This window comes from Photinus pyralis, unplaced genomic scaffold (genome assembly GCF_008802855.1).
Source record: "Photinus pyralis isolate 1611_PpyrPB1 unplaced genomic scaffold, Ppyr1.3 Ppyr1.4_LG3b, whole genome shotgun sequence".
NCBI lineage: Eukaryota > Metazoa > Arthropoda > Insecta > Coleoptera > Lampyridae > Photinus > Photinus pyralis.
Genome location: NW_022170510.1, coordinates 9,726,228 through 9,751,309, shown reverse-complemented (window position 1 = coordinate 9,751,309; position 25,082 = coordinate 9,726,228). Strand labels below are relative to the sequence as shown.

At 35.5% G+C, this 25,082-nt stretch overlaps 3 protein-coding genes across 7 annotated transcripts in view; all 3 read right to left on the bottom strand.

Annotated features, from left to right (window-relative positions):
- Positions 1–7,660: 7,660 nt before the first annotated feature.
- On the bottom strand, positions 7,661–8,962 carry LOC116167095 (uncharacterized protein K02A2.6-like). Its single transcript, XM_031482334.1, has one exon. It carries the CDS (start codon positions 8,960–8,962, stop codon positions 7,661–7,663), a length of 1,302 nt encoding a protein of 433 aa, XP_031338194.1.
- A 526-nt stretch (positions 8,963–9,488) lies between these two features.
- Positions 9,489–10,655, bottom strand: LOC116167093 (uncharacterized protein K02A2.6-like). Its single transcript, XM_031482333.1, has one exon. It carries the CDS (start codon positions 10,653–10,655, stop codon positions 9,489–9,491), a length of 1,167 nt encoding a protein of 388 aa, XP_031338193.1.
- A 13,470-nt stretch (positions 10,656–24,125) lies between these two features.
- Positions 24,126–25,082, bottom strand: part of LOC116166509 — a 168,088-nt gene continuing 167,131 nt past the window's right edge. For 3 of the 5 annotated variants that reach the window (XM_031481480.1, XM_031481478.1, XM_031481479.1), the window contains one exon: positions 24,127–24,377. In XM_031481480.1, coding sequence (XP_031337340.1) covers positions 24,232–24,377 — 146 coding nt within the window. In that variant the 3' untranslated portion in view covers positions 24,127–24,231. Of the gene's footprint in view, positions 24,378–25,082 lie in introns of all 5 variants that reach the window. The other 2 variants (XM_031481481.1, XM_031481482.1) reach the window with 2 other exon arrangements.

Below are 25,082 nucleotides of genomic sequence, written 5' to 3'. Positions count from 1 at the left end.
TTGCTGAATCCGCCGTTATAAAATATGACTGATGTCAAGGTAGCGTTTGCTGGCACTTTTATTGGATGCAAGGAAAACTCGACAAAGAATGATGCACTTCTATCTTTGAAATTTCAAATTTCTCCTCAACTTAATTAATTCCAGTAGATGCACACGAAGGTCTGCAAAGCAGTGGTTACGAACTTATGCAATTCGGGCAGTGTTAGCAACCGATTTAATCTGTTAATATCACACTGGGAAGTCTAAGTGTATCCATAATTTATACCTCCACAATCCACATGCGCTTTCTGAAGGAATAAGTGGTCTACTCGTGAGTTTGCACTGATATCCCCAAAGTTTCAGTTAGTTTTTCCTAACTTTTACCTTCTTAGCACGACACCGTTGCGATGTAAATTCAAGACAGTGGACAAAAAACCACGGTTATTTAAGATCACATGTGAATTATAGACGGTGTATAATTTTTTCGGTTTGGTTATTTTTTTTTATTTTATAGCATATGTTAAAATGACATTTTAATATGTTTGAATGACTAGGTTAACCCTTGTATAACCGTAAGGATAGATAAACCGATCACTTTAACCATAAGGGTAGATAAAGTGGAACAGATGAGTGTGCATTCTAATGACATCCGTCATTCTTATTCAAATCCACCATATAAAATGGCGTCCAGAGCATATGACAATTCTGTTTCTATAGAAGCGGTCTCGGCGACATAATTTAAGCTTACTATTTTTGACATCTCTAAATTAAATTCAGAATTGTCAGAAGCTTTACAATGGCTTCTGCTATAAAATAAAGTTTTGTATTATAGACGACGATAAAGAGAAACTACCATCTCGTGAAGGTTAACTCACTCAATGGTTAAAATATCCCTTTATCGTCTTGTATAATAAATAATTATTAGTTAGTTATGGATTACACTCTCGCTGTTTCGTTATTAAATCCTGTTGAAATCAAGAATTGTCTCATTACATTTTCATTAATTTACTTCCCGTACATTGCACCGAGAGTTCCGAAACGTCATGTTCAATGATTTATTTTGTCGATTGGAGTTCAGCGAGCTTTATCACAGTCAGCACCCGATTGCCGGAAATTGGTATCGTGTTACGTGTTAAAAAGAGGTACTGTAACGTTACATATCTGACACTGCGAGTTGGAATTGTCTCCAAAGGAGAGAAGTAAAATTTCTGCTATGTCTGCTATGCTAAATAAATAGACTTTGTTTTAAATTGTAACGGCAGAATTCCACATAAAGTGAAATTGCAACATAAAAAATTGATAGTACGTCGAGATTGAAATTTGTGTTCATTTTATGTCGCTAATGGAATTTCCCACACATTAAAACCTAAAATTCAGGAACTAACATTTAAAAAAACCACCGAGTTCAGGCTTATATCAACTATCAAAATTGTGAACTGACCAAAGGAATCACGACCTAAAGCTGCAGATAAACCGATTCGTTTCAAAGCCGTTTCTTTCCGAAAGCTGTATTTGGAGTTAAACATATCCAGGCCGTCGGGTTATGAGTGCTTTTCCAGCCATCACTGGTCAACTATACCAATGTAATCAATCATCGCCGTGAGTTGTAAACCACCTAGGTCCCACGACAAGGCTTGTTACACATATTGTATTGTTATTATAAATTCCGATCAACATCTTTATTGTCTCTTATCAAAACCAATTTTGAACTATCACTAGACCAACTAAATTCAGAACCGGATCATAAAGGTGACGAAAAACTTATGTAAAATTGTATGAACTTTGTATCGAAAGAAATCTCTGAGTTTGTGACCAGTCTTTACAGACTTTTTCATATTTTCCTGGGATTCACGCAAATTCGAATTAAAGTTCATGTCAAGGGAATCGAACCCGGAAGGTTTCCATTATATACTGCGTTAATACAAAACAAAATAAGCTGCTTTTGCAGAACAAACCATTAAACCATTTAAATGTAAGAAAGAAATAGCCATTTCTCCTTTAGGAAGGAGTTATTTAGGTCCGTGCGAGGTAGAAATTTCAAGTAAAATAATTTCATAAAAATTACTGTAGCTAAGCAAATGCATACGTAAGTTTACAATTAATTTCCGTGTCTGTTTTCCTTCAATATATCAAAAGTTAACAATTTCTGTCGTTGTTCTTGAATTGGACAGTGCAAATTATTAGCATTCCATATTTTAATAATTATTTCAGCTGGGGAAGGTTCCTTCAGCAAACTACCCTGAGACAGGTAAAATATCCAACCGACTGAGCTAGTTACCGGGTCAATTTATTCAATGTTATATTTTTGTGCCAGTTTTCTAATTGCAATTTTCATTTTTCAATCCAAACAAACTAAATTGTTAATCAACAGAGCGTTATAGTATTGAACCTGGGGATGCATGGCGTACCAAGAGAAAAACTGTTTAGGTACACCTAATCAGCTCGAGAGCTGAAACTTTACTAAACGAGAAAAGAAATAAAACTGCACCTAGTGGATTAAAGGGCCCAGAACAAGAGAGGGATAATAAATAAATAAATAAATAAATAAATAAATAAATAAATAAATAAATAAATAAATAAATAAATAAATAAATAAATAAATAAATAAATAAATAAATAAATAAATAAATAAATAAATAAATAAATAAATAAATAAATAAATAAATAAATAAATAAATAAAACGGAACAATCCCAGATCATGTAAATAGAATCCAAATCGGCAATATCAAATGGTAAGAAAATAGCGTTACACGTTGCATTTTATTAACACCTCCACCAGTCTCATATTGGGCATCTCCTTTACATCTCGCACCGAAAAAGAATAAGGGATAGCGACCGTGCGGTGACTATCTCTCGTACTGTTCCAGAAAAATACCATGTTTTACAATCCTGGGTAGAGGTTCAGTCCCTAAAATACGAAATCGTCTCTGACTTTCCATACTTGCACTACTTTTTCACCGTTGTAAATAATTAATTCTATTACAGTTATTTAACCGCGGCTTAATTAACATCATGTACCACCAGGATGGACAACCAAATTTCAAGTGTTGAGCATAGTCACGTAATTTGTGGGGAGAGACTAAAATTTTTGTACCTTTCGGATGATTGAGGATCCACATAACTGTTTAAATCGTATAGTGATTTTATACTAATTCGATTCGAAACCTTTTTTAGTGCTTCTAATATTTAGAGTTCAATAAAATATCATTAATTTCAAGTCTAATGAAATTTGTTGCTCAAGCTCCTGCTAACTATAAGCCGAATTAAGCCCTTTCTCTTGTTGCTGTTTTTAATCTAAATCTAAAAAGCAAACATTTACCTACATTAAAATTGCGATTGTCATTCTACCATGGCAGGGAGCAGAAGAATATTTACAATGCCGAGATTTTGTTGTTGGAGGCGAAACACCTGGGGTGTATGAAACTGTAATTGAATGAGGGAATAAAAATAACTCTAAAAGCAATTTTGAAATATAGAACAAGCATTTACATGAACTCACATTTAGCGATCCCCCGGAAATTATTCCGTTCCTTTATTCCTACGCAACGCTTATTCAAATTCAAGCAGATTTTCCAGTTTTTCCAGCCGTAAAACACCCACAACGCACAGCTTTCAGTTTGCGCTGTGCCATAAAATTGTTTTACTAACAACATTTTCAGGTGGCGTTTTGTTTCGCACATACTACGTACAAAGATCTGTACTGTTGGCCCGAATTTACAATTTTCCAAGCTACCTATCTGTACAAATGCAACGTGATTGTTTTGTAACGACATTACCAGCGCGACGTTCCAACAACGTTACTGTCATACGAATTATTTTTACAACCATTTGCAATTATGGCAGATTAAAGTTTCAATCAAATTCACGAAGTTGCCACGTTTTGTGAGATACTGACATTCTATTATGTATTTTCCAGGTTGACAAATTATTTTTTTTTTGTTTAGCAACACGCCAGGACTGGTAAAAAAATTTTATATTAATTTAAATTCCGTGCATGAATAATGTCACCAAACGGAATATAACGCCATTACATCGATAGGAAAAATCCGCCCACGTCGAAGTATAACACAAAATAAACTAAACCAATGCTAAATTATAAATGAAATTTAGGGTTAAGTAAAGCCTGAAATAAATAAATACGCTATTCCCGTTTGTCGTTCAAAAAGTTTGTAATTAAAATCGTGTCCTTTATTTGTATACATTTGCTAGGAAAATGTTTGTGATTGCGATTTAAAGTTAGGTAGGTACTCTGTGCGCTGGAAATATCAAAGGCGAAATGTGGATTTAAGAAATTAGTAAAAAGTACGTAATTCCTTACGCCAACGAATTTGTTAGCAATAAACGAAAGTACAAAGGAAGCTTTTAAATGCATTAGTTTTTTGTATTCCAAACGCGCCTGTGTAAGTATTTTTTTGTAATTGTGAGTGGTGCTTTCCCCGTTAATCCGAAAGTAAATATGAATAGGGCTTTTTACACATTTCGACAGGGTTATGGATGACACGCGACAAATTTAGATGCATTGAAATGAAAGACCTTTGGTATGGGTTATATCGATTAAACTTTGTAATTGTGTATGAGTAGAGATCCACCAAGGTAGGTACGTAGAAATAACAAGCGCGCATAATTAGATTTGTTTCAGATAGGGTTACCGTGCAGGATGTAATAGTATTTTACATTATTAGCATGGTAAATAGGTTTTTGCCGGTATGGAGCGCCGTTTTACTTTTAAATACTGCCGCAAGCTAAAGATTTGGAAGATTAATTTTCCATAAAATAAATATATACTTCAGAAATATTTTAAATACTCAAGCACGTATAGAATTAAAATTAAATTGAAATTAAAATATCTTGGTGATATTTTTAAATAATTAGAAACATTTATTGGAACAAATTTGTCTTCTACATTGGAACCCAATGAGATATTTTTACTTTTTATATTTGCATGAAAGAAAACTAGGTATTCAGAGCCAAAGTACACATAGCTACATATCGATTGAAACAATTAATTAAAGAAACCTTAATTATCTTAAAGTATTAATAGTCCAATATATCCGATCGGAACTGCGGTTTTCGTTAACTGATGCGCAAACACAGACACCAAATAATGATACCTCGGAACTACACTTCTTTGATTGCACTTGAATTACGATTTTAACGACAATGGGTTCTATTAAAGTCCGTCTCAAAAACAAATACGATTCAAGTCTTCCTCTACTATTTAAAACATTCTTCCCTCTCTCAGTGTCCTCTGCTTCAGTTTGCGCCATCGAAATTAAACATCTGTGGCGAAATCTGCTGGTTTTGAAACTAATTAACTTACGCAGCGATAACGAATTTCTTATAACTTTAACAAAGCATTATTTCCAAATGTCCTTAGTCTTTCTAAGTAAACAATAAAATAAAGTCAAAATACTACGCGATTATTTACACAAAATTACACAACAAATAATTCTTAAATAAAATTACATTACACTTCAAATTCAAATTTCGTGATCGAAATTGTGTTCAAACGACCACCTTTGTGCTTAAAGAAAATAAATTTTCTCGAAAACTTACAATTTGTAATTAATAGGTCTCCAAATTCTTTATTGTTCAAAAGCGACAACTTATTGGGGCTGAACCTAACTACCTGAAAGACCAAATACAATTTTTTGTTTTATAATAATTCTTGGATAGGTTTCTCTTTAATACATCAAATGCGCGAAGGGCGACCTTCAACCGCTGCAGCAACTACTTTCTCTACTGTTTGGAAAATGCAGCAGTGGTTTTTCTTACTCAGGAAATTGACGATCTTTCAGATGATTTTTGGTTTTTTGAGGAGATCGGTCATACTAGATACCTAGGTACGAGGCGTGTCTTATCATGCTGCTGCCACTGATTAGGCCAACCATGGTGGCTTGCAGCACTGCATTTTGGTATACTTAAGTTGGTCCTTACAGTTTGATTAAATTTGAGTTTGAAGGATGAAGGAACTAAAAATTTAAAGCCTAAAAGAAATCAAAGGTAAACCCTCTACGTTGATGTCATAAAATGTACATACCTCTTAAATAAGAGGGTTCATTATAGAAGAAGCATCAATTGTTGATGGAAACATTGTCGACAGCTGTATCTAAAGAACCGGTCCATTTCAAATGGAAATGCAAATGGCGGTACTGACGATAAAGAAGAAAAAACGCAATTATACCCTCCTACGGAGTTAAAGGCGACCGTTCACTAATTATTCCAGAATCCCCAATTGAATGTCAGAGATTAAGAAAATATGGATGATGACAATTAAAATTCCATGCGTTCTTACCAACGTTTCAGCTATTTAATTAAAATGAAGTACACTTTGTCACGGGTCACAGAAGAAAGAAGAAAATGAATGCCGACAATCGATAACCAAAAATCACGGTGCCAAAAAATGCGCGCCAAAATGGCGTGGTTAACATTGACGTTCATATAGGGGATCATTTTTATTAGTATAATCTACAATTGTTGCACTAAAAGGGCAGCGAACTTTGAATGCACATTTTTTTTCAAAATGGTCATTTAAATATTTCAAAACGAAATAGTTAAATATTTAAATGGTGGCCATTTTGGAAAAAAATGAAGCAGGTGATTATTTTTATGAGTTTAGCTTTGTATCCTCGCGCATTATATTCTCCTGATACAATATTTCTGACCTAACCTAACTATCACTCTAACCTAACTTCTCTCATAGTTTATCCTAACCTTAAATCTCCTCGCGCATTATATTATCCTGATACAAGATTTCTGACCTAACCTAACTATCACTCTATCCTAACCTCACTAATATTTTATCCTAACCGTCAATCTCCTCGTACATTATATTCTCCTGATACAAGATTTCTTACCTAACCTAACTACCACTCTTACCTAACCTCACTAAAACTTTAACATAAATTTCAACCACCTCCTCGTTCATTATATTCCCCGGATACAAGATTTCTCACCTAACCGAACTATCACGCTAACCTAACCACACTAAAACTTTAACCTAACGTTCAATCACCTCCTCGGACATTATATTCTCCTGATACAAGTGTTGTAAAAGTTTAAGACGAAGTAAGGCGTTGAAATATTTCTGTAAGAGCTGGGTTTACAGTCTGTATGCCCTATGTCCGCACAGGTGTTTGTAGCTCGTATCATATCGTATCGTATGGGTGGCACTCTCTAGGTACAGACGTTTTCAGCCGTCTGTGTGACTTTACGATAGTTGTGGTATGAATGCCGTGACCGCCAGCTTTACATGTCCTCCGAATCCTGGTAGTCAGAAGATGTTCTGTACCACTGAAAAGTGGCAAGATGTGGGATTCGAACTCACAACCTGTGAAATTAGAGTCCGAGTCTGTTGTGTATTTTGAGGTGGCACACTATTAGTTAAATTTACATGTCTTTAGTTTAGTAAACTTTAATTATCCATAACACAGAAGTACAGAGAACTATTTATGTCGAAATTAATATCCTAATTGAAAAGCGATGCGTAACTAACTAAAAAAATAATAATTGACAATCTTTTTTTTTCCTAGCAACAGCGCGCTAGATTTTTAGGCTTAATTCTAATTTAAATTGAGAACATAATAGTCTCCCCCCACAAAATTATGACAGTTGTAACAACAGTTTGAATCACATGATATAGTCTCTAAAACGTTCTGGAGGATGGCGGGGTCGAGTAGATCACCGGACGGATTCCACTGTTGGAGATTGTCCAACTTCTGAAGGTTCAGCTTCGACATCAGGAATAACATCCGATCGAGGATTGGCTGGTAGGAGCAGGGACGCCAGTTTTTCGTAGTGGTGGTTGATTTCAGGTGATTCCGAATCTAAAGTAATTTGTGGAGGTTGCAAGGGCGGCTGACGGTTGGGGTATATATCGACGTTGGCTTTTCTCAACTGGTTCGTGTGTCGTTTGAGCCGGTAACCATTATTAAGTTCAACTTGGTAGTGGAGATGTCCGAATTTTTGGATGATCGAACCAAATTTCCAAGTATTCTTGTTATTCGAATACCATCTTGCTAATACCTTGTCCCCAATTTTGAATTGTCGCGATGGTGGCAGGTCGAATTGTACTCGTTTTTGGATTTTTGAAGTAGGAGGCTTGAAGACGTCGAGCTGGCACCTAATGTTTCTATTCAAATACAATTCGGCTGGAGTTTTGCCATTCTGGAGAGGAGTGGCTCTGTATCTGAATAATATTTCGCGTACCTTGTGTTGAATAGAACCTGGTTCGGTCATACACTTCAGTTTTGGTTTCAAGGTTTGTATATAACGTTCGGCCAACCCGTTAGTTGCAGGATGACCTGGCGCTATAAACTTTTGCAAAATGGCATTGTTCAGACAGAAGGTTTTGAATATGTCACTGTGAAAAATAGTCGCATTATCTGATACCATGATTTCAGGGAATCCATGAGTGCAAAAAATGTCCAATAGCAGCTCTATGGTAGTTGCAGTCGTCTGGGCGTCTTTAATGATGCGAATTTCAGCCCACTTTGACTTGGAATCGACAAGGACAAGAAAATGGTGATTCAAAAACGGCCCAGCATAATCAATATGAACGCGTTCAAAATTATGCTGCGGATCGTCCCAATGATGGAGAGGAACTTTAGCTGGACTTTTCTGGGATAGTGCGCATTCCTGGCAGTTTTTTACCATAGCTTCTATGTCTTTGTCGATGTTTTTCCAGAAGCAGTGGCGTCTTGCCAACTGTTTCATTTTTACGATGCCCACATGTGTTCGATGCAGTTCCAAGAGAACTCTTTTTTGAAGGGCTTCAGGTATAAAAACTCGTTGATTCTTGAAAATGATGCCATTGGAAGTGCTGTATTCGGGATCACGTCGTTTTCCAGAAATGAGATCTTCATGAAGGTTTGAAAGAAATGCGTCCTTGGCTGTTTCTTCAGCAATAGTTGAACTGGTGATGACGTCAGTAGAAATCTGGTTGATGATCTGATCTTCAAGGGTTGAAACTTCGAGACTCATGATGCATTCTGTAGAGGAGCTAGATTGTGATGTAGGATAAGTAGCTCTGGAGAGACAATCAACATGTATGTGATCCTCTGCTTTTCTGTGTACAACTTTGTAGTCGAACTCTTGAAGAAAAGTCGCGTATCGAAGTAGTCTCGCTGACGTAAAGGATGGAAGCTTTCGTTTCCGGGTGTAAAATTCTGGTCAGCGGCTGGTTATCAGTGATTAGCGTGAATGGACGACCAGTAAGTAAGACATATACAGTCTTGAAACACAAAAAATTATTGCGAGTGCCTCGCGGTCAAGTTGGGAGTAATTTTTTTCTGCGTTTGTCAAAGATCTTGATATGAAGGTTATAGGCCTTTCTACGCCATTAACGTCGTGAGATAAAACACCAGCGATTCCCGTGGGACCGGCATCGCAAGCCAAACTTACTGGAAGCGATGGATCATATGGCATGAGAACTCGATCGCTAATGATTTCCGTTTTGAGCTGCTGAAATGCCTTTTGGCATTTTTGAGTCCAAACCCATTGACTTCCTTTATGAATCAATTGCTTTGTTCAGATGCAAGTCGTTCTTTTTTAACCTTTCGAGGCAAGCTATCAGTCTCTGCTTACACTCTTCAAATGTAGAGCCGTGGACGATTATGTTGTCATAGTACGACATGACTCCATCTAGATTAGCCAAAATCTGATCGAGAATTCTGTTGAATTCGCTTGGCGCGGTTTTGATACCAAACGAAAGACGATTCATGAGGTAAGTACCTCGATGTGTTGAGATGGTTTGAATTGCCTTGCTTTCGTCGCATACTTGAATATGTAAATATGCTTTGAAAAGATCCAAATGGCAGAAAAATTTTGAATTTCGAAGATTATTGAGAATATCATCAATCTTTCTTATAGGGTAATGAGCCGATTTGAGTTGTTTATTGACGCCAATCTTGTAGTCGACACAAAGACGAAGCGAATTGTCAGTCTTTGGAATAATGACTAGAGGAGAACCCCAGTCACTAACTTCAATTTTTGAAATAATGCCTGATTTCTCGAGATTGTCCAGTTCGATATTAACCTTCTCCAACAGAGCGTATGGGACAGGTCGTTCTTTGATGAAAACTGGTCTTGAATTAGGGCGCAACTCGAGGGAGCAAGTGATTCCAGGTACACATCCGACTTTGGGCTCAAATATATCAGCAAAATCTCTCATTATGTCTGCAATAATGTCAAGTGAGTTTACATTTGATAATGTAGAATTTTGTTCGTCGATATCTCCAAGGCTAATTTTCAAATGTCTAATCCAGGTTCTACCCAGGAGTGGCGAAAACTGAGCTGGTACTATGAATAGTAATTCGGTCGATTTGTGATCTCGGTATTGTACTGTAACTTCTGCGACCCCAAGAGGTTTGAAAATTCCGGAGGTGTAGGAACGAAATTGAACATGAGTCGGCCTGAGTAATGCCTTATTGAAATTCAATTTTTGAAAATCTGGTTCCGGAAGGAGCGTAATTCCGGCGCCAGAATCCACTTCGAAGGTTTGCGGTTTACCCTCAATGAGAACTTCAACAAAATATTTATTTGAGTCTTGACCAGGGCTGGATTTTTCGAAAATGTCAATAATTTGGTTGATGGCACTCAAGTCATGGAAAGAGTTTATGTTGACAAAATTTGTGTTTTGAGTTTCAGATCTTTTCTTCTTGGTTTTCTGTTGCATGAGAGTTGAAATACAAACTGCTGCAACATGACCCGTTCGTTTACAAGAATCACACCGCAGTTTTGATTTATCAGCGCGGCAATCTTTGGTAGGATGCTTAAAAGAGCAACGTAGGCAGCGGTTGTCGAGTCCTAGGTGCTAGTAATTGAGTCGAGACCGTGATTTTGAACGCGAATCTCGAGACGAACTTTGTGTATTGGTAGATGAGCTATTTGAAGACCTGATTCGATTGTCATGGTTGGTGGATGGATTTGGAGCACGCGATCTGTGCTGTCCAATTTTGTTTATGTCATTTCCTCCAAGAGGTACTGATAAAGTTGGTTGACGGTTAGAAATTTCACGGCTATCAATTTTAGACGCCTCAAGTGCAAGTGCCTTTTTCACGATGTCGTCGAATTTCGATTTTTCATCATCTAATTGCAAAATTTGTTCCCGGATAGCATTGTCCCGTATGCCCCAAATGAGTTGGGCACGCAAAAATATTTCCGCAATACTGGCTTGACAATTTTCTGCGTGACACACAAAAGCACAATCGGAAATATCGCGACGCAAAACCGCAATGTAGTCTGCAATGGACTGCCCGTCTTGTTGATACAAAGACAGGAAACGGTGTTGAGCAACCAAAATGTTTCGTTTAGGACACAAATGAGTTTCAAGCACTTGAACAATATCTTCGTACGATTTTTCGATAGGTTGCTTGGGCGCGACCAACGACACAATTAACTGGTAATTACTAGAACCTATTGAATTCAGGAGCATTTGAGCACATAACGTTTTGTCTTGAAAAACACCTTTCATCGTCAAGTAATTCTCAAAACGAGCTCTGTACATTTTGAAGTTTTCTTTGGAAGCATTGAAATTTTCGAACGGCGGTATAAGAACTTGTGGATTCACAGGAGCTTGTGTTTGAAAACCACTTTTCTGAGGTTGACCAGCGAATGTTTTTGCGATAGTTTCAACAGTGCTTTTTGTTGATTATTGAAGACTTCCATAAGCGATTGAAACTGTGTTTGATCCATTTCGAGTTAGATCGGAAATATCGAATAATAAGTAATTAAAGATTGCTTACCCTGACAAGTAAACAATACGCAAATGTCACTTTCATCTCGTCGCCAAAATTGTTGTGTATTTTGAGGTGGCACACTATTAGTTAAATTCACATGTCTTTAGTTTAGTAAACTTTAATTAATCATAACGCAGAAGTACAGAAATTATTAATATCGAATTTAATATCCTAATTGAAAAAACAATCCGTAACTAACTAACAAAATAATAATTGACAATCCTTTTTTTCCCCCCAACAGCGCGCTAGATTTTTCGACTTAATTCTAATTTTAATTGAGAACATAATAGCGTCCATCACAACAAACAAGCAACGATTGACGATCACCACCAAAAGAGCGTGATCGAAAGGAAACGATTCCCATCTACGAGAAACAGCAACGAGTAAAGCCCGTCTCTTCTATTTAAGACAATGTTTCTTTCCTTTTAACTTCCTCTTTTACTTTTCTCATCTTGAAACTAATTAGCTTAAGCAGCGATAACAAAACATTTATCTATCACTGGAGAAAATCATGACATAATCTTTTACAAAAATTACGCAAATAATTTCAGATGTTTAAATCTAATCTTTTAACATGTAATTTCTTTACAATTCAATAAACAAAACACATGCGATTACATATTTAAACAAAAGTTACACATCATTAATTAAATAATTCTAAATACAATCAATAATGACTCCAAACTAGAATAACATGATCGAAATTGCGCTTAGACCCAGTTTACAAGCAACTGTAAACGGTAAAAATAATACGGGGTGTCCTGTTACTGCAGGTGCCAAAGCCAAGTAAAATCCCCGCACGGCGTAGTTTATAGCAGCTTTTTGGGAAGATCTCCATTTTTTGCCAGAGTAATTTCAGGTAAGTGAAGGGTAGTGCAAGGAAAATTTATGTATTTTCTAATAGGGCGATCGATTTCGGGTTTATAATTTGCCCATCATCAGGCCGTGCGCCAAAAGTTGTAAAATATATACATGAATTATTAGAGCGAGCATTAGTGTCCAATCTGTGTAGTGGTGCAGCCATATATTGTAGTATATAGTTTTAGGTATGATAGTATGTTAAAAAAAGGGGACAAGAGAGGAGACGAACATTTCCCGAATAAACCAGGGATCCAACACGTTCCGTATCCCAAATTTTGGGGTTTTTCTTTACTTTCTTTCTCACAAAGTATAACACATGGAGGTATATGAAGCTTTATAAAATGCTATTGCCGATTTTGTAAAAATTCTGATCTCGACCAGATTTGGTCTCCAGGGTAACTGTGAACATGAAAAATCTAACTTTCTTTTTCGAAATTTTGAAAGAAATCCCAGCTACTCCTGTCGTAAGGATACCACTTAACTCTCTAACTGTGAATCAACCCTTAGACCAGCGTTGTACCTAGGTACTAAAAAGATTGCCGTTTTTATATTTTAGCATTTACATGCTCCCTGCCATTCAAAACATAGTTTGGTTATAACTGGAACGATCGAGAACGACTCCAGCCTCCAGCCCCCAGACGCTTCTTATAAAAATGCGATAAACGTAAGTAATCTACGGCAATTGCATATAACATTTAGATGCCATTGAATGATATTGGTAATTTTTATCATCGAAAGCAGTTAAGATAACATAGTTTTAAAAATGGCACACGCCCACTTACTACTTTTAATCAGCATTTTGTGCTATCAGTCACCTTCTGTGAGGATTTGTGCACATAGTAACCTGATATTGCTAAATTAGCGATACTAATAACCTAGGTTAATGGTTATCTTAACGTGATTTAATGATAACTGTAATTTTATTGCAATTACTGTGCAGTTTTTCCTTATCTCTCGTAAAAATAGCTACAAAAATTTCGAGCCGTTATTTTCGCAACAAACTTGTACCAATTTAATCGAAACGATTCTACCAGTAAGGAATTTTGTGGTCGTACCGTACGCACTTTGGGAAACCAAAACCCTCTGGTATCTGCCAACCAAGAGTAGGTACTGGTAGGTACTATTTGCTGTTATTGGAATTGCTACTACAATGGCTCTCATTCAAGTTCCCTTACGGTACATTTCGCTCCTCACATTTCTCTTCCGGACAATTCACCCCCAAAAATTTGCTCCCGGGTGGATCTCCTCTGGCGCTTCTCCCCTCAATGTTAGCTTGAATTTTTGGCATATTATTTGTATCTTCTCTTTGCTTATTATACTTTACCAGCCGTATTCCATAGGTTTGATGATGAATTTTGATAAACTTTTGAAAATTGTCTTGGTTTTGTTTGATAGTAGGGCGTGAACCGCACTTCAGGAACTGTTGAACCACACGATCTACGTCATTTATTTGATATTATGGAGAAATATTTCCAAGTCTGTTGGTAACTCTTCTGAGATGTACAAGAGAATATTTAAGAAAATGAATTAAATTGTGTTTGCAACACGAAGGCTCTCATTTTGAGCATGTGTTGAAGAAGAAATGGTTTTTTAAATAATTTGATCCTATTTTCATATAAGTTTTGTGTTTTAAATTATAGCTGATCACATTGTTGTCTTTTTTATTAATGAATTATTTAGACTAGAATCAATGATATTAAAGAATCCTTTCCTTGATTTGTTTAAAATTCGATTGCTATAAAATCATGGCTAACTACTGAAAGGAAAATGCGAAAAAAAATGGTATCAATTCAATGACATGGGAATAAATCAGAAACGTTAAAGATAGCTATAGGAACATGTAATATCAAAATATGCCAATTTCGATTCTATATCTCAGGCAATAGTAACAACATGGTCATTCCATTTAAAAAAACTGAGTTTTAGTCTTTGAAGTTTCTTAAATTTGGATCTCAGTAGGTGAGTAAGTGCACTAAAAGAAAGCCCTATTCATTGTCTATGAACAGATAAAAATGGGTTGCCATGACTACAACCGTTTTCAAGTAATCAGTTATCAAGGTACCATCTGCATCCGACATTTTTTTTCATAAAGTGAAAATAACTTAAAAATCATAAATGGCAGATATCAACATGTGGGTATCAGAAGAAATGAAATTTCACGTAGAATCCAAAAATGCAATAAAAAATAGGGGTTGCCATTTAAAATATCGAAGTTACTATCTACTTCCGGTATTTCCAGAAGTGCAGCCATTTTGAAAATATTTTATGAACTCTGACGTTCGTAACATCTGCAAATTTTCCCCGGGCGCACATTACTCTCACTATACCTCCATTTATCCATACGGTTAGTTTATCCTTGTAGTCCAGTCAAATAACGGTTTGGGCTGGATGTTGTCACTTCACTCAACGAAACCAAGCGCATCCTATGTAAAAAAATCCGCTGAATCCGAAAATCACAGTCCCCCTGGCCGGAAACGCCCGGAACGTATTGTTATTAACAAAAAACGAAGAAAAAAGGAGGCAAAGTCGAGTTTTTTCGCATTTGACTTCGAATATCTCGTTAACTATTGCTCTGAGGGAAAGAATGAATAGAAATGAACTTGTTTAGAATAACATTTTCTATAAGATGCAGTTGGTCCGGAACGATCATTTTCAATTGTTATTGTTGTTTATGGAAAAATGTGAAAAATTAATCCCTAAAATTAACAGTTTATTACCAAGTAAAATTCTTCCGATCTTTTTGAAAATCCGTATTTAGTAACTTATTTTGATAACAAAACAATATGACAAACCCGATCATCGTAGGTTTCATAGTAATTGATTTATACTCAGTGACATGGAAATTGCAACACCAAGAAGGAATTGGAATTTTTTGACCAAACTTGGCAGAAACGTTTAGCTACTAAAAGGTAACAAATGATTAAAATTTAAAAGAAAAAGGATGAAATATAAACATATTTTTAATAATAATAATAGTAGTCCCTCCCTATTGGTTACGCACTCCCTCACGCTTCGTAGCATCGATTTTAGCAGACGGCCGATTTCCTCTTGAGGCATTGTGTCCCAAGCAACTGTGAGTAACCTCTAATTCATTGTGTAGAGCTTGCAGCGTCTGCGGAGGATGGGGTAAGTTCATCAGTCTTCTCTTCATAATGTCCCAAACTTGCCCGATAGGCGATATACTGGGAGATCTGGGTGGCTATGGCAAGAAATTGACATTATCATGTGCAAATAAGTCCATAGAACGTCTTTCAATGTGGGGAGGGGCATTATCCTGCTGGAAAAGTGGGTCTTCCAACTGCTGAAGAGATGGAAGAATATCGGGTTCTATCACGTCATCCACATATCGCTGGGGGGGTCATATTACCTCGAATGAATAACAAACGAGCCCTACTCCCATAAGTTATAGTACTCCATACCATAGTCCCCACAGGCCACAGCTTAGTGCACATGCCTCATAACAGAAAATTCAACATTGCGACGTTCCCCTCGTCTTCGGCTGCCCTTCATACGGCCATCATGCATACCCAAACAAAATCGGGATTCATCACTGAACACCACCCAATGCTACTCTAGGTTCCAGTGCAGTCGCAACCTACACCACTCCAAACGCTGCTGATGAGCTGTTAATGGTAACAAAAGATGTGGCCGATAGGATTGCAAGTCGTAAGCTCTGATTCTGCGGTAAACCTTTCGAAGTGTTACAGGACGACCTTCGTTAGCTAACAATTGGTCGGCAATTGACCTGGTACTAGAGAATCGGTTTCTTGTTGCCATAAGTGAAAGATGGCGATCCCGCACTTCAATTGTTCTTTTTCGCCTCCCACCCTTTCCTACCCCCTCCCTTTCCTCTCTACGACGATCCTGCCCCTTTCCAAATCCATGCCCGATTGCAGCGAATCATGGTGGATTGACTTCGGTTAAGATGATTTGCAATTTTTGTGAACGAAAAACCACCTCCGCCCAAACCAGCAATATGACACCTGTCAACTTCTCTTAATTCGCGGTAATTTCCACTTTGGCGTATCTAGGCATGATCACAGCCTCAAAAGAAACGATTAAACACGAAAACAATAAGAACTGAACAAAATCTCGCAAAACGTACACGATATAAGAATACTAGAAAAAAATGAAAGAACTGTCAAATAAGCCATTACCACTTGATCCATATGAATGAAATTTTAATCAATTGTTACCTTTTAGTAGTTAAACGTTTCTGCAAAGTTTGGTCAAAAAATTCCAACTCCTTCTTGGTGTTGCAATTTCCATGTCACTGAGTATATTAAATAAACAATTAACAAAAGGGATGCCTTGTCTTTCAAACTGGGGGACTATTCGATTTTGTAAATACTTTTTAGTATTCAAATCCTTTAAAGTATTCAAATACTTTGTAATTAAATACTTTTATGGAAGCAATATTTGTATTTGTAACTCAAATACTTTCACTAATATTTAGTATTCGAATACTTCGCAAGATATTTGAATACTTTGAGAGGTATTCGAATACTTCGCATAGTATTTGAATACTTAACCTTCCTTTTTTACCAAAAAACGACTACTCCAAAATTTCTCGGGAAAACACTTTTTCTTATTAATTTTGGTGCGTAGAATCCAAAACAATTCGTACTTTTTCGATTAGACTTCTCAATCAACAGTTATAGACCACAATCCAATTTCGAAAGAAAATTCAAAGGGCTGTAACTTTTGAAATAGTAATCCAATCTTGGAACTGTTTGAAATTGTGGATACTACAGGCCACATTCTATAAGAAAAATTTTTTCCCGGGTCGATCTGACACAATTTTTTCTTCAAGCCTCAAAAAAAGGCAGTGTATAATAACCTTCCTTTTTCGCCAAAAATCGACCTCGATTTCTCGGGAAAACACTTTTTAGCGCATTTCCACAAAAATAAAAAAAAATGCGCTATTGTGGCCACTTTGTCCGTCCGTCCGTCGATCCGTCCGTCCGTCCGTCCGTCCGCTCGTTTTGCGACGCTACTAGTTCTTTATCTTAAGAGCTATTGTTCTACTTTTTTCGCTATTTGGTTCGTTATGGTGTCGAGTCTTGTACCAAGGAAGGAAATTTTTCTGTACCGCTTACAAAAAAAGTTATTGTAAAAAAAACAAAAAACCTTTTTTTACATGTTCCATAATTTTACACTTTTGCCGTTTATTAACGATCCTAGAGATCGTTTATAATTTTGCATTGCTATCTGTCGCCTCCCGGTTGGTCTCTCCGTCTGTTCCTTTGTCTGTCTGTCCATCTATCTGTCCGTGTGAACGATAACTTTGTTTAGAAATGTTCGATCGCTTTTACATCTCCGTTAGTTATGAATTGAATTGCATGAAATTCAATATGGGCATAGATTTAGCCATATAATACGCAATGCCAAAAGTTGAATCGAATCGATTCAAAATTCACAGTGGCCTTTTCGCATCTCGACCATTTATAAACCGAATTGCAAACTTTTTAGCGCATTTCCACAAAAATAAAAAAAATGCGCTATTGTGGCCACTTTGTCCGTCCGTCCGTCCGTCCGGCTGTCCGTCCGTCCGTCCGTCTGTCCGCTCGTTTTGCGACGCTACTAGTTCTTTATCTTAAGAGCTATTGTTCTACTTTTTTCGCTATTTGGTTCGTTATGGTGTCGAGTCTTGTACCAAGGAAGGAATTTTTTCTGTACCGCTTATAAAAAAAGTTATTGTAAAAAAAACAAAAAACCGTTTTTTACATGTTCCATAATTTTACACTTTTGCCGTTTATTAACGATCCTAAAGATCGTTTATAATTTTGCATTGCTATCTGTCGTCTGCCTGTTGGTCTGTCCGTCTGTTCCTTTGTCTGTCTGTCCATCTATCTGTCCGTGAGAACGATAACTTTGTTTAGAAATGTTCGATCACTTTTACATCTCCGTTAGTTATGAACTGAATTGAATGAAATTCAATATGGGCATAGCTTTAGCCATATAATACGCAACGCCAAAAGTTGAATCGAATCGATTAAAAATTCACAGTGCCCTTTTCGCATCTCGACCATTTATAAACCGAATTGCAAAATTTTTTACTTATAAAAGCATTTGAATGAAATTTGATACATAGGCACTTGAAATAAAGGAAAATCAACTGCCAAATTCAAAATTTGGTTTTGCGCATGCGCAGTGCCAACTTTTTTATTTATGGAAGAATTTAAACGAAATTTGATACATAGGCACTTGGGATAAAGGAAAATAAAACGCCAATTTCAAAATTTGGTTTTGCGCATGCGCAGTGCCAACTTTTTTATTTATGGAAGAATTTAAACGAAATTTGATACATAGGCACTTGGGATAAAGGAAAATCTAGCGCCAGTTTCAAAATTTTATTTTGCGCATGCGCAGTGCCAACTTTTTTATCTATGGAAGCATTTAAGTGAAATTTGATACTTAGGCGCTTGGAACAAAGGAAAATCTAACATTAGTTTTAAAATTTAGGTTTGCGCATGCGCAGTTCCAACTTTCTTAGAAAAGCATTGAAATGAAATTCTTCTCATAAACTGAAATTGAAGTAGCACGTCAAAAATGGATTGCCCATGTGCAACGCTATCTTTCATATTTGTGGCCGGATTTTTACCATTTTAACAGAAGTTGCATCTTACAAATGGGAAATGAATGCAAGTGGAAATGCGCTTTATGTAAATCGTTTACGATTACTTTTTAACTTGTTTGTCCTTTACCTCATTCCGTAAAAATCCAATTAGGCACCTATAAGAAATAAGAAAGTAGTAGCTTATACACGTAGCGTGTAATGGAAATTCTGACAACCGATTCAGATTCTTATTTATTTGTTTATTGACGTATCGATAATTCGACGATTAAATGATTGATTCTCCGAAAAAATGTGCCCATTTACCCTACACTGTATTTCTCACCCTTACGGAGATCCCAATGGTGAGACACGAATTTGAACAACCTTGTACTTCATGCCTCATTTTCCTAAAGTTAGAGTCATTACTGTGTAACCAGACAAGTTTTCAAAAATTTGGGGGGGGGGGGGCTAACTTAACATCAAAAGTTACTCTTTTCCTATCATGTTTTTATACTAAATTGTGCTCTTAACGAATGCGCCGTAAAAAGATATCTTTGCGCCAGTCTTGTTTTTAGTTATCTTTAAGTATATATGGTATGGCACGTGATCGCAGCCCCCCCCCCCCCCCCATAACGTATTTTGTGTTGTTGTTACCTATGCCAATCGATACATCCAGTTATGGAACCCAAATACAATTTTACTTATAAAAGTATTATGCTATTGAAATCATATTTGAGTGATCGTGCTCAATATGTGGGTTTTAATTGCTTTGAAATCTCAAATTATGTGTGGAGTGCCGCAGGGTGCAGTTCTCGGTCCGATACTGTTTTTGATTGACATCAATTAAAAGGTTGAAAAATGGCTTATTGACAATAGACTAAAATTAAATGAAAATAAATCGGTAGAATGTGCAGTTTTTTCGAACCACAACTAAAATGAATTTGTAGGATATTTCAATTTTTTAATAAACGAAAAGAAAAATATTGAATACACATCGCCCCCCAAATCGTCCCTCGCTATCTATCCCCCCTCACTCATACCCTAAACCGCTCATCTATCCGATTTCATATGGACACTTCCGGAATCACTTCCGGCTGAACCGGAAATCGATGCAACTTTTGTTTTTCAAATGCATTGCCTGTGTTTTTCAAGATATTTGAAAAGAGGACTCAAGTTCAAAGAACCGCAAATTGTAGGACAAACTAGGACGCTGAATTTTCTAAAAGTTTTCTCGAATTTTCTTCAATTAATACATATTTGTCATCTGCATAATAATAAATTTTTATTAAAACTAGTATTGAAATTGAAAATAAGGTTTCGGAACGTTGGTCCCAATACAGAACCCTGAAGGCACCCTTTACTTATTTCTTTGGTGACCGCTTGAAACTTATTAAGTACTGTAACGTGTAATACGATCTTTTACGTAATTTTTTATTACACTCAATAAATCTGTTTCACAATTCATGCTTTTGACTTCGTACATGATAGCTGGCCACCATATACTATCGAATACCCCTTTAATTACAAATAAATGGTCCGAATGTATTTTTTATCAGAGGATTTAACACGATTAAAAAGTTCTTTAATCGCGTGTTCTGTTGGCCTGGCTAAATAAACTGTTTATTATTTATTTTGTTTTCTTTCTCCAAAAAGTAATTTAGTCTGTCATTAATTAATTTTTCTAAAATATTTCCAGAGCAAAGTAGAAGCATTATAGGTCTGTAATTTGAAGGATCCAAGAAATTTCTATCTGCAGCTTTTTTTGATTATTATTAATTCGTTAATTTTCCTGATTAGAGCAAATCTTAAACGCATTCATTGACGGACCTTCCTAAATTTTTGTTATCAGAAAGAAATAAAAAACTCAAAAAATATGGATCTCAGTTATTTAAATAAATTATAATAACGCACATGAGAATTACGGAACGAAAAATAAAGTAAGGAGTACTTACAGCGCCGTTGGTTGAGCAGAACAATGACTGGATTTTTGTTTATTCTTCTATTGTGAAGTTTAGGTTCTTAGAGTTGAAGTTTGGCAGGACACGTTAGTAAAATTTTTATATTAGCAAGCAGCAAAATTGGAACTTGTTTTCTTCTATTTTCCAGTTCTGTTCACGACGCATTTCCTGATTCCACGAATATTTTTCGTGCGCACTAAGTAAGTACATACAAGGACGGACACAAAACGGCAGGGAAAATCAAAATTGTGAGTAGGTAATAACTGTATCAGGAAATTTTAAATTAAGGGAAAACGTACCTGATATTTATCTATGCAACATTTCCATTTCTTTGGAAAATATCCATGTTTTAAGCATGCATTGTAAATTATTTTTAATTTTTTTCTTACATGCTGTTTTTATATCGATATTACTTTTGTCCCTAACCTGCGGCTTTTTTCTTTCTGTTTAAAGATGCCATTTTGAATTTTGCTATGAGTGAATTTTATAGGATTATTTTGACTTATATTTGGGGTTTCTGAAATAGTTCTTTTTAATATTCAACTGTTAGTTTGTTCAATAATTTGGGATTAAATATTCAGTTAATTTTGTTGCTATTTCAATCCAAGCAGTTGTAATATTACCTTTTTGTGCCAAATTGTTTGTATATCTTTTTTTTCTTTTGAAATTTTATGTATGATACCCCATGGTTAGTCGTTGCTATGTGCGGTTACAAATTCCTTTACATTTTCTTATTTTGCTTTTCTAATCATTGTTACATAGATGTTCCGTTCTTTTTTTATAGTTTTATTTTGCTGTTTCTTTTAATTCTGAATTTTTTTTATGTTTTATGACCCATTACCTACCTTCTTTTCTGTTTTAAACTTGTATTCCACGATCTATTAAATTTTACACTTTGTTTAATTTTAGGTATGATTTTTATTATTAGCTGGTTCTATTTGTTCTTCTTTTTCTAAAATTTCTTGTGTGTTAAAACTTAAATTTTGACAGGCCAGTTTTTCAAAGAGCATCGTTCTTTATCGATTTCTAGTATATTATTTTTATAACTTACTAAATTTATTTGAAAAGTTATGACATTATGATTACTAATAGTTAAATTATTATGACTTTCTATGAATTTATATTTTTCCTTAAATTTTTGGTGATGGCAGTTGCCTTGATCTTTGTTTCCCCAGTTCCTACATACGTATAAGAGTTTCCCGATTTATTAGAGCTTGATTATTATGATATTGTTTTCTGCAAAAATTTTCTCTAGATTTTGACACCTAGTTTCCGTTCTGTGACTATTCCATGTTATAGATTTTGCGTTGGAATCCATTCCTATAATAAATTTGTATTTTGCTCTAGGGGGAAACAAGTACCACTTTGGTGTATTCAAATTCAAATTAATTCACGTTAATTCAAATTAATTCGCGTTAATCAAATTAATTCACGTTAATTCAATTTAATATCAAATTAATTCTCGTTTATTAAAATTAATTGACATTAATTCACTTTAATTCAAATTAATTCAAAGAGGTGTACACCAAAATCTCAAAGTTGTTTCCTCCTAGCTTTTGCTACTTCTTCTTCAAATTTATGGTGACTGTTTTAGAGTGTTATAAATTTAATTGCAAGAATTTTAGTGTTTTACTTTCCCTAATCTTATACTTCCGTTTATCCATATTTAATCCTTTTAGCATATTGGTGCTTGTAATATGGGCAATCGATACTTTTTACACTATGATCCGCTGGTTTACAGAATCTTTTACAATATTAACGCAAGTATGTTCGTCTTCTTTGCAGTTTTTAATATTCGTGACTTTTAATTCCACATTTACCACAAGTGTCAACTTCTTAATTGCAGCGCTTTGAAGTGTGACCAATACCTTGGCACTTGTAGCATCTTTCTATAGACACGAAGTCCTGAATGTTACACCTTTCCCAATATATGTAAATTTTGCCTCGATTTATTAACTTTTCTCTTATTTCTTTATTTGTCTCTAAAAAGTGTGTGTTGTCCGTATTTTTAGGACCAGTTTTAAAGCTTAATTTGATTTGTTCCTCTGAAACAATTTTCTCTAGTTCTGTCTCATCATTAGTTAGATTTTGCTTAATTAGTGCATTAATGATTTCTTCTTTCTATAGATTCGAACATTATAAATGATTAATTTTGGCCTATTTGAGTTTGGAACCCTAGTAATCAACCCCTCGTTTAGTAATGAAATTTGTTATTTGTTCTATGCCTGTTTTTTCCAACGTCTCAATTAGAACACGCTCGTTTCTTGTAGGTATTTCTAATTTTAGTTATTTTCAGGCTTCTTTTAGCCGAATCAATAAGTTTATTTAATTTTTCTCTTATGTCATTACTATTTTTTTCATGTGAGTTAATAGTTACAACGTTATTTTGCTCCCATTCAATGTTTTTGTTTTTATTAGATAATTTTTGTTATGTTTCTCGAAGCAATATTAGTGCGTAGGATGTTGTTTGTATAAAAACTTATACGCTTTATTACTAAATGTTGTTTACGATGTCTCGAAGATATACAGTATTGGTTTTGAGCCGTTTTGAGCTCTTTAAAAAATCGACACTTTTCGGAAAAACTCCAAAAAAATGAAGAAACATTTACTGAAACAACTTTTTTTTATCTGTATAGCCATTTTAAATTCCTTCTATTAGAAGCAAGGCGATTCCTTACGACAAACATGTCAAAACTCGAAAGCGTTGCGCGCATGTGCAGAACTAACTCTCCTATTGGTGGTGCGAACTTTCATTCCACCTCTTTCTAATAAAAGCAAACTAATCGCTTACGTAAAACACGTGGGGAGGGGGAGGGGTAAAATTTCAAATTACATTACTGTAATTAAACGTAAGAGGACCGTTTAAGATGAGGCCCTGCGGGATTTCCCTGGTATCCCGCGTGTCCAGTTCATTTGGTGTTCGGTGTAAAGTTGGAGCTCGTTTTTTTTTAAAATAGCATTTCATACTTGTACACTCATAGTGACAATGATCATCTACAATTTATATTAGAATGGCGTGTCAGAAAATTGGAACACTAACGTACAGAATAATTGATATATGAGACGCTTGAGGACTTAATAGAATACGAATTTATGAAAGTGAGGAAAGCGACAATAATTTTAATAAAAAGTAACTTACAAATAAAACTTTTCGTCCCAAACAGGATTAAGCTCTTGAGGCATTGTGCGTGTGCGTTTCTTTACTTTACCAACTTGAACAGTAACGTAAGGATCGGAAGTCCCGCTTTTATCCTTTGCAATTAATCCTTGTGCACATTTGACTAAAAACAGAAAACAAATAATAAGTAATCGGTTTGCGGCTGTCGCTACGAATAAATGTATGAATTAGGAGAGCACACACGTATAATTTTACGTACCTGACTCTGTATCATTTCTTTTAATTAAAAGTATATCTTACACATGCAAAGGAAGAAAGACATGCATATAGAATTACCATTTTAAAGATCCACACCCCTACGGAAAGATAAAGCATAAAAAGCATAAAAGCGTTATGTTGCAAAGAACTCAAATTGTTGTAAATTAAATGATTCCCTTCTTACATCTAGATAATGATAATAGTATGACAAACATAAATTTAAAAAGTAAGCAAAATGGTTATGTTGGCTTGTTGTGTAGGGGTGTGTATATTTCCATATGTTGTGTAAAGAGTGTGTAAGAATCATTTGCATTCGTGTAAGACAGTGATGAAAATGTGGACATCTAAAAGCTATATACAAGACATAAAGCACGAATTACAGTGTATAGCTTTACGATGTCATAAAGCATTTGTCGTAGGAATGTTTATTGTTATCGTTTTAATAATCATCAACAAAGTAAGCGGGGGAGATATTAAATTGTGCTATTTGAGATTAAGTCGATCTAGCCGCCACCTAGATTTTAACAATCTGAGGCAGGTCTGTAGCTACATTCTATGGGTATGTTGTAGCGCAGTCAAGTAGCACTACTCCGCTTTTTTTTTGTAGGAC

Excerpts from the sequence above, each read along its gene's own strand:
- LOC116167095 (XM_031482334.1), bottom strand. The coding sequence starts at position 8,962 with ATGAGTCTCGAAGTTTCAACCCTTGAAGATCAGATCATCAACCAGATT.
- LOC116167093 (XM_031482333.1), bottom strand. The coding sequence starts at position 10,655 with ATGCAACAGAAAACCAAGAAGAAAAGATCTGAAACTCAAAACACAAAT.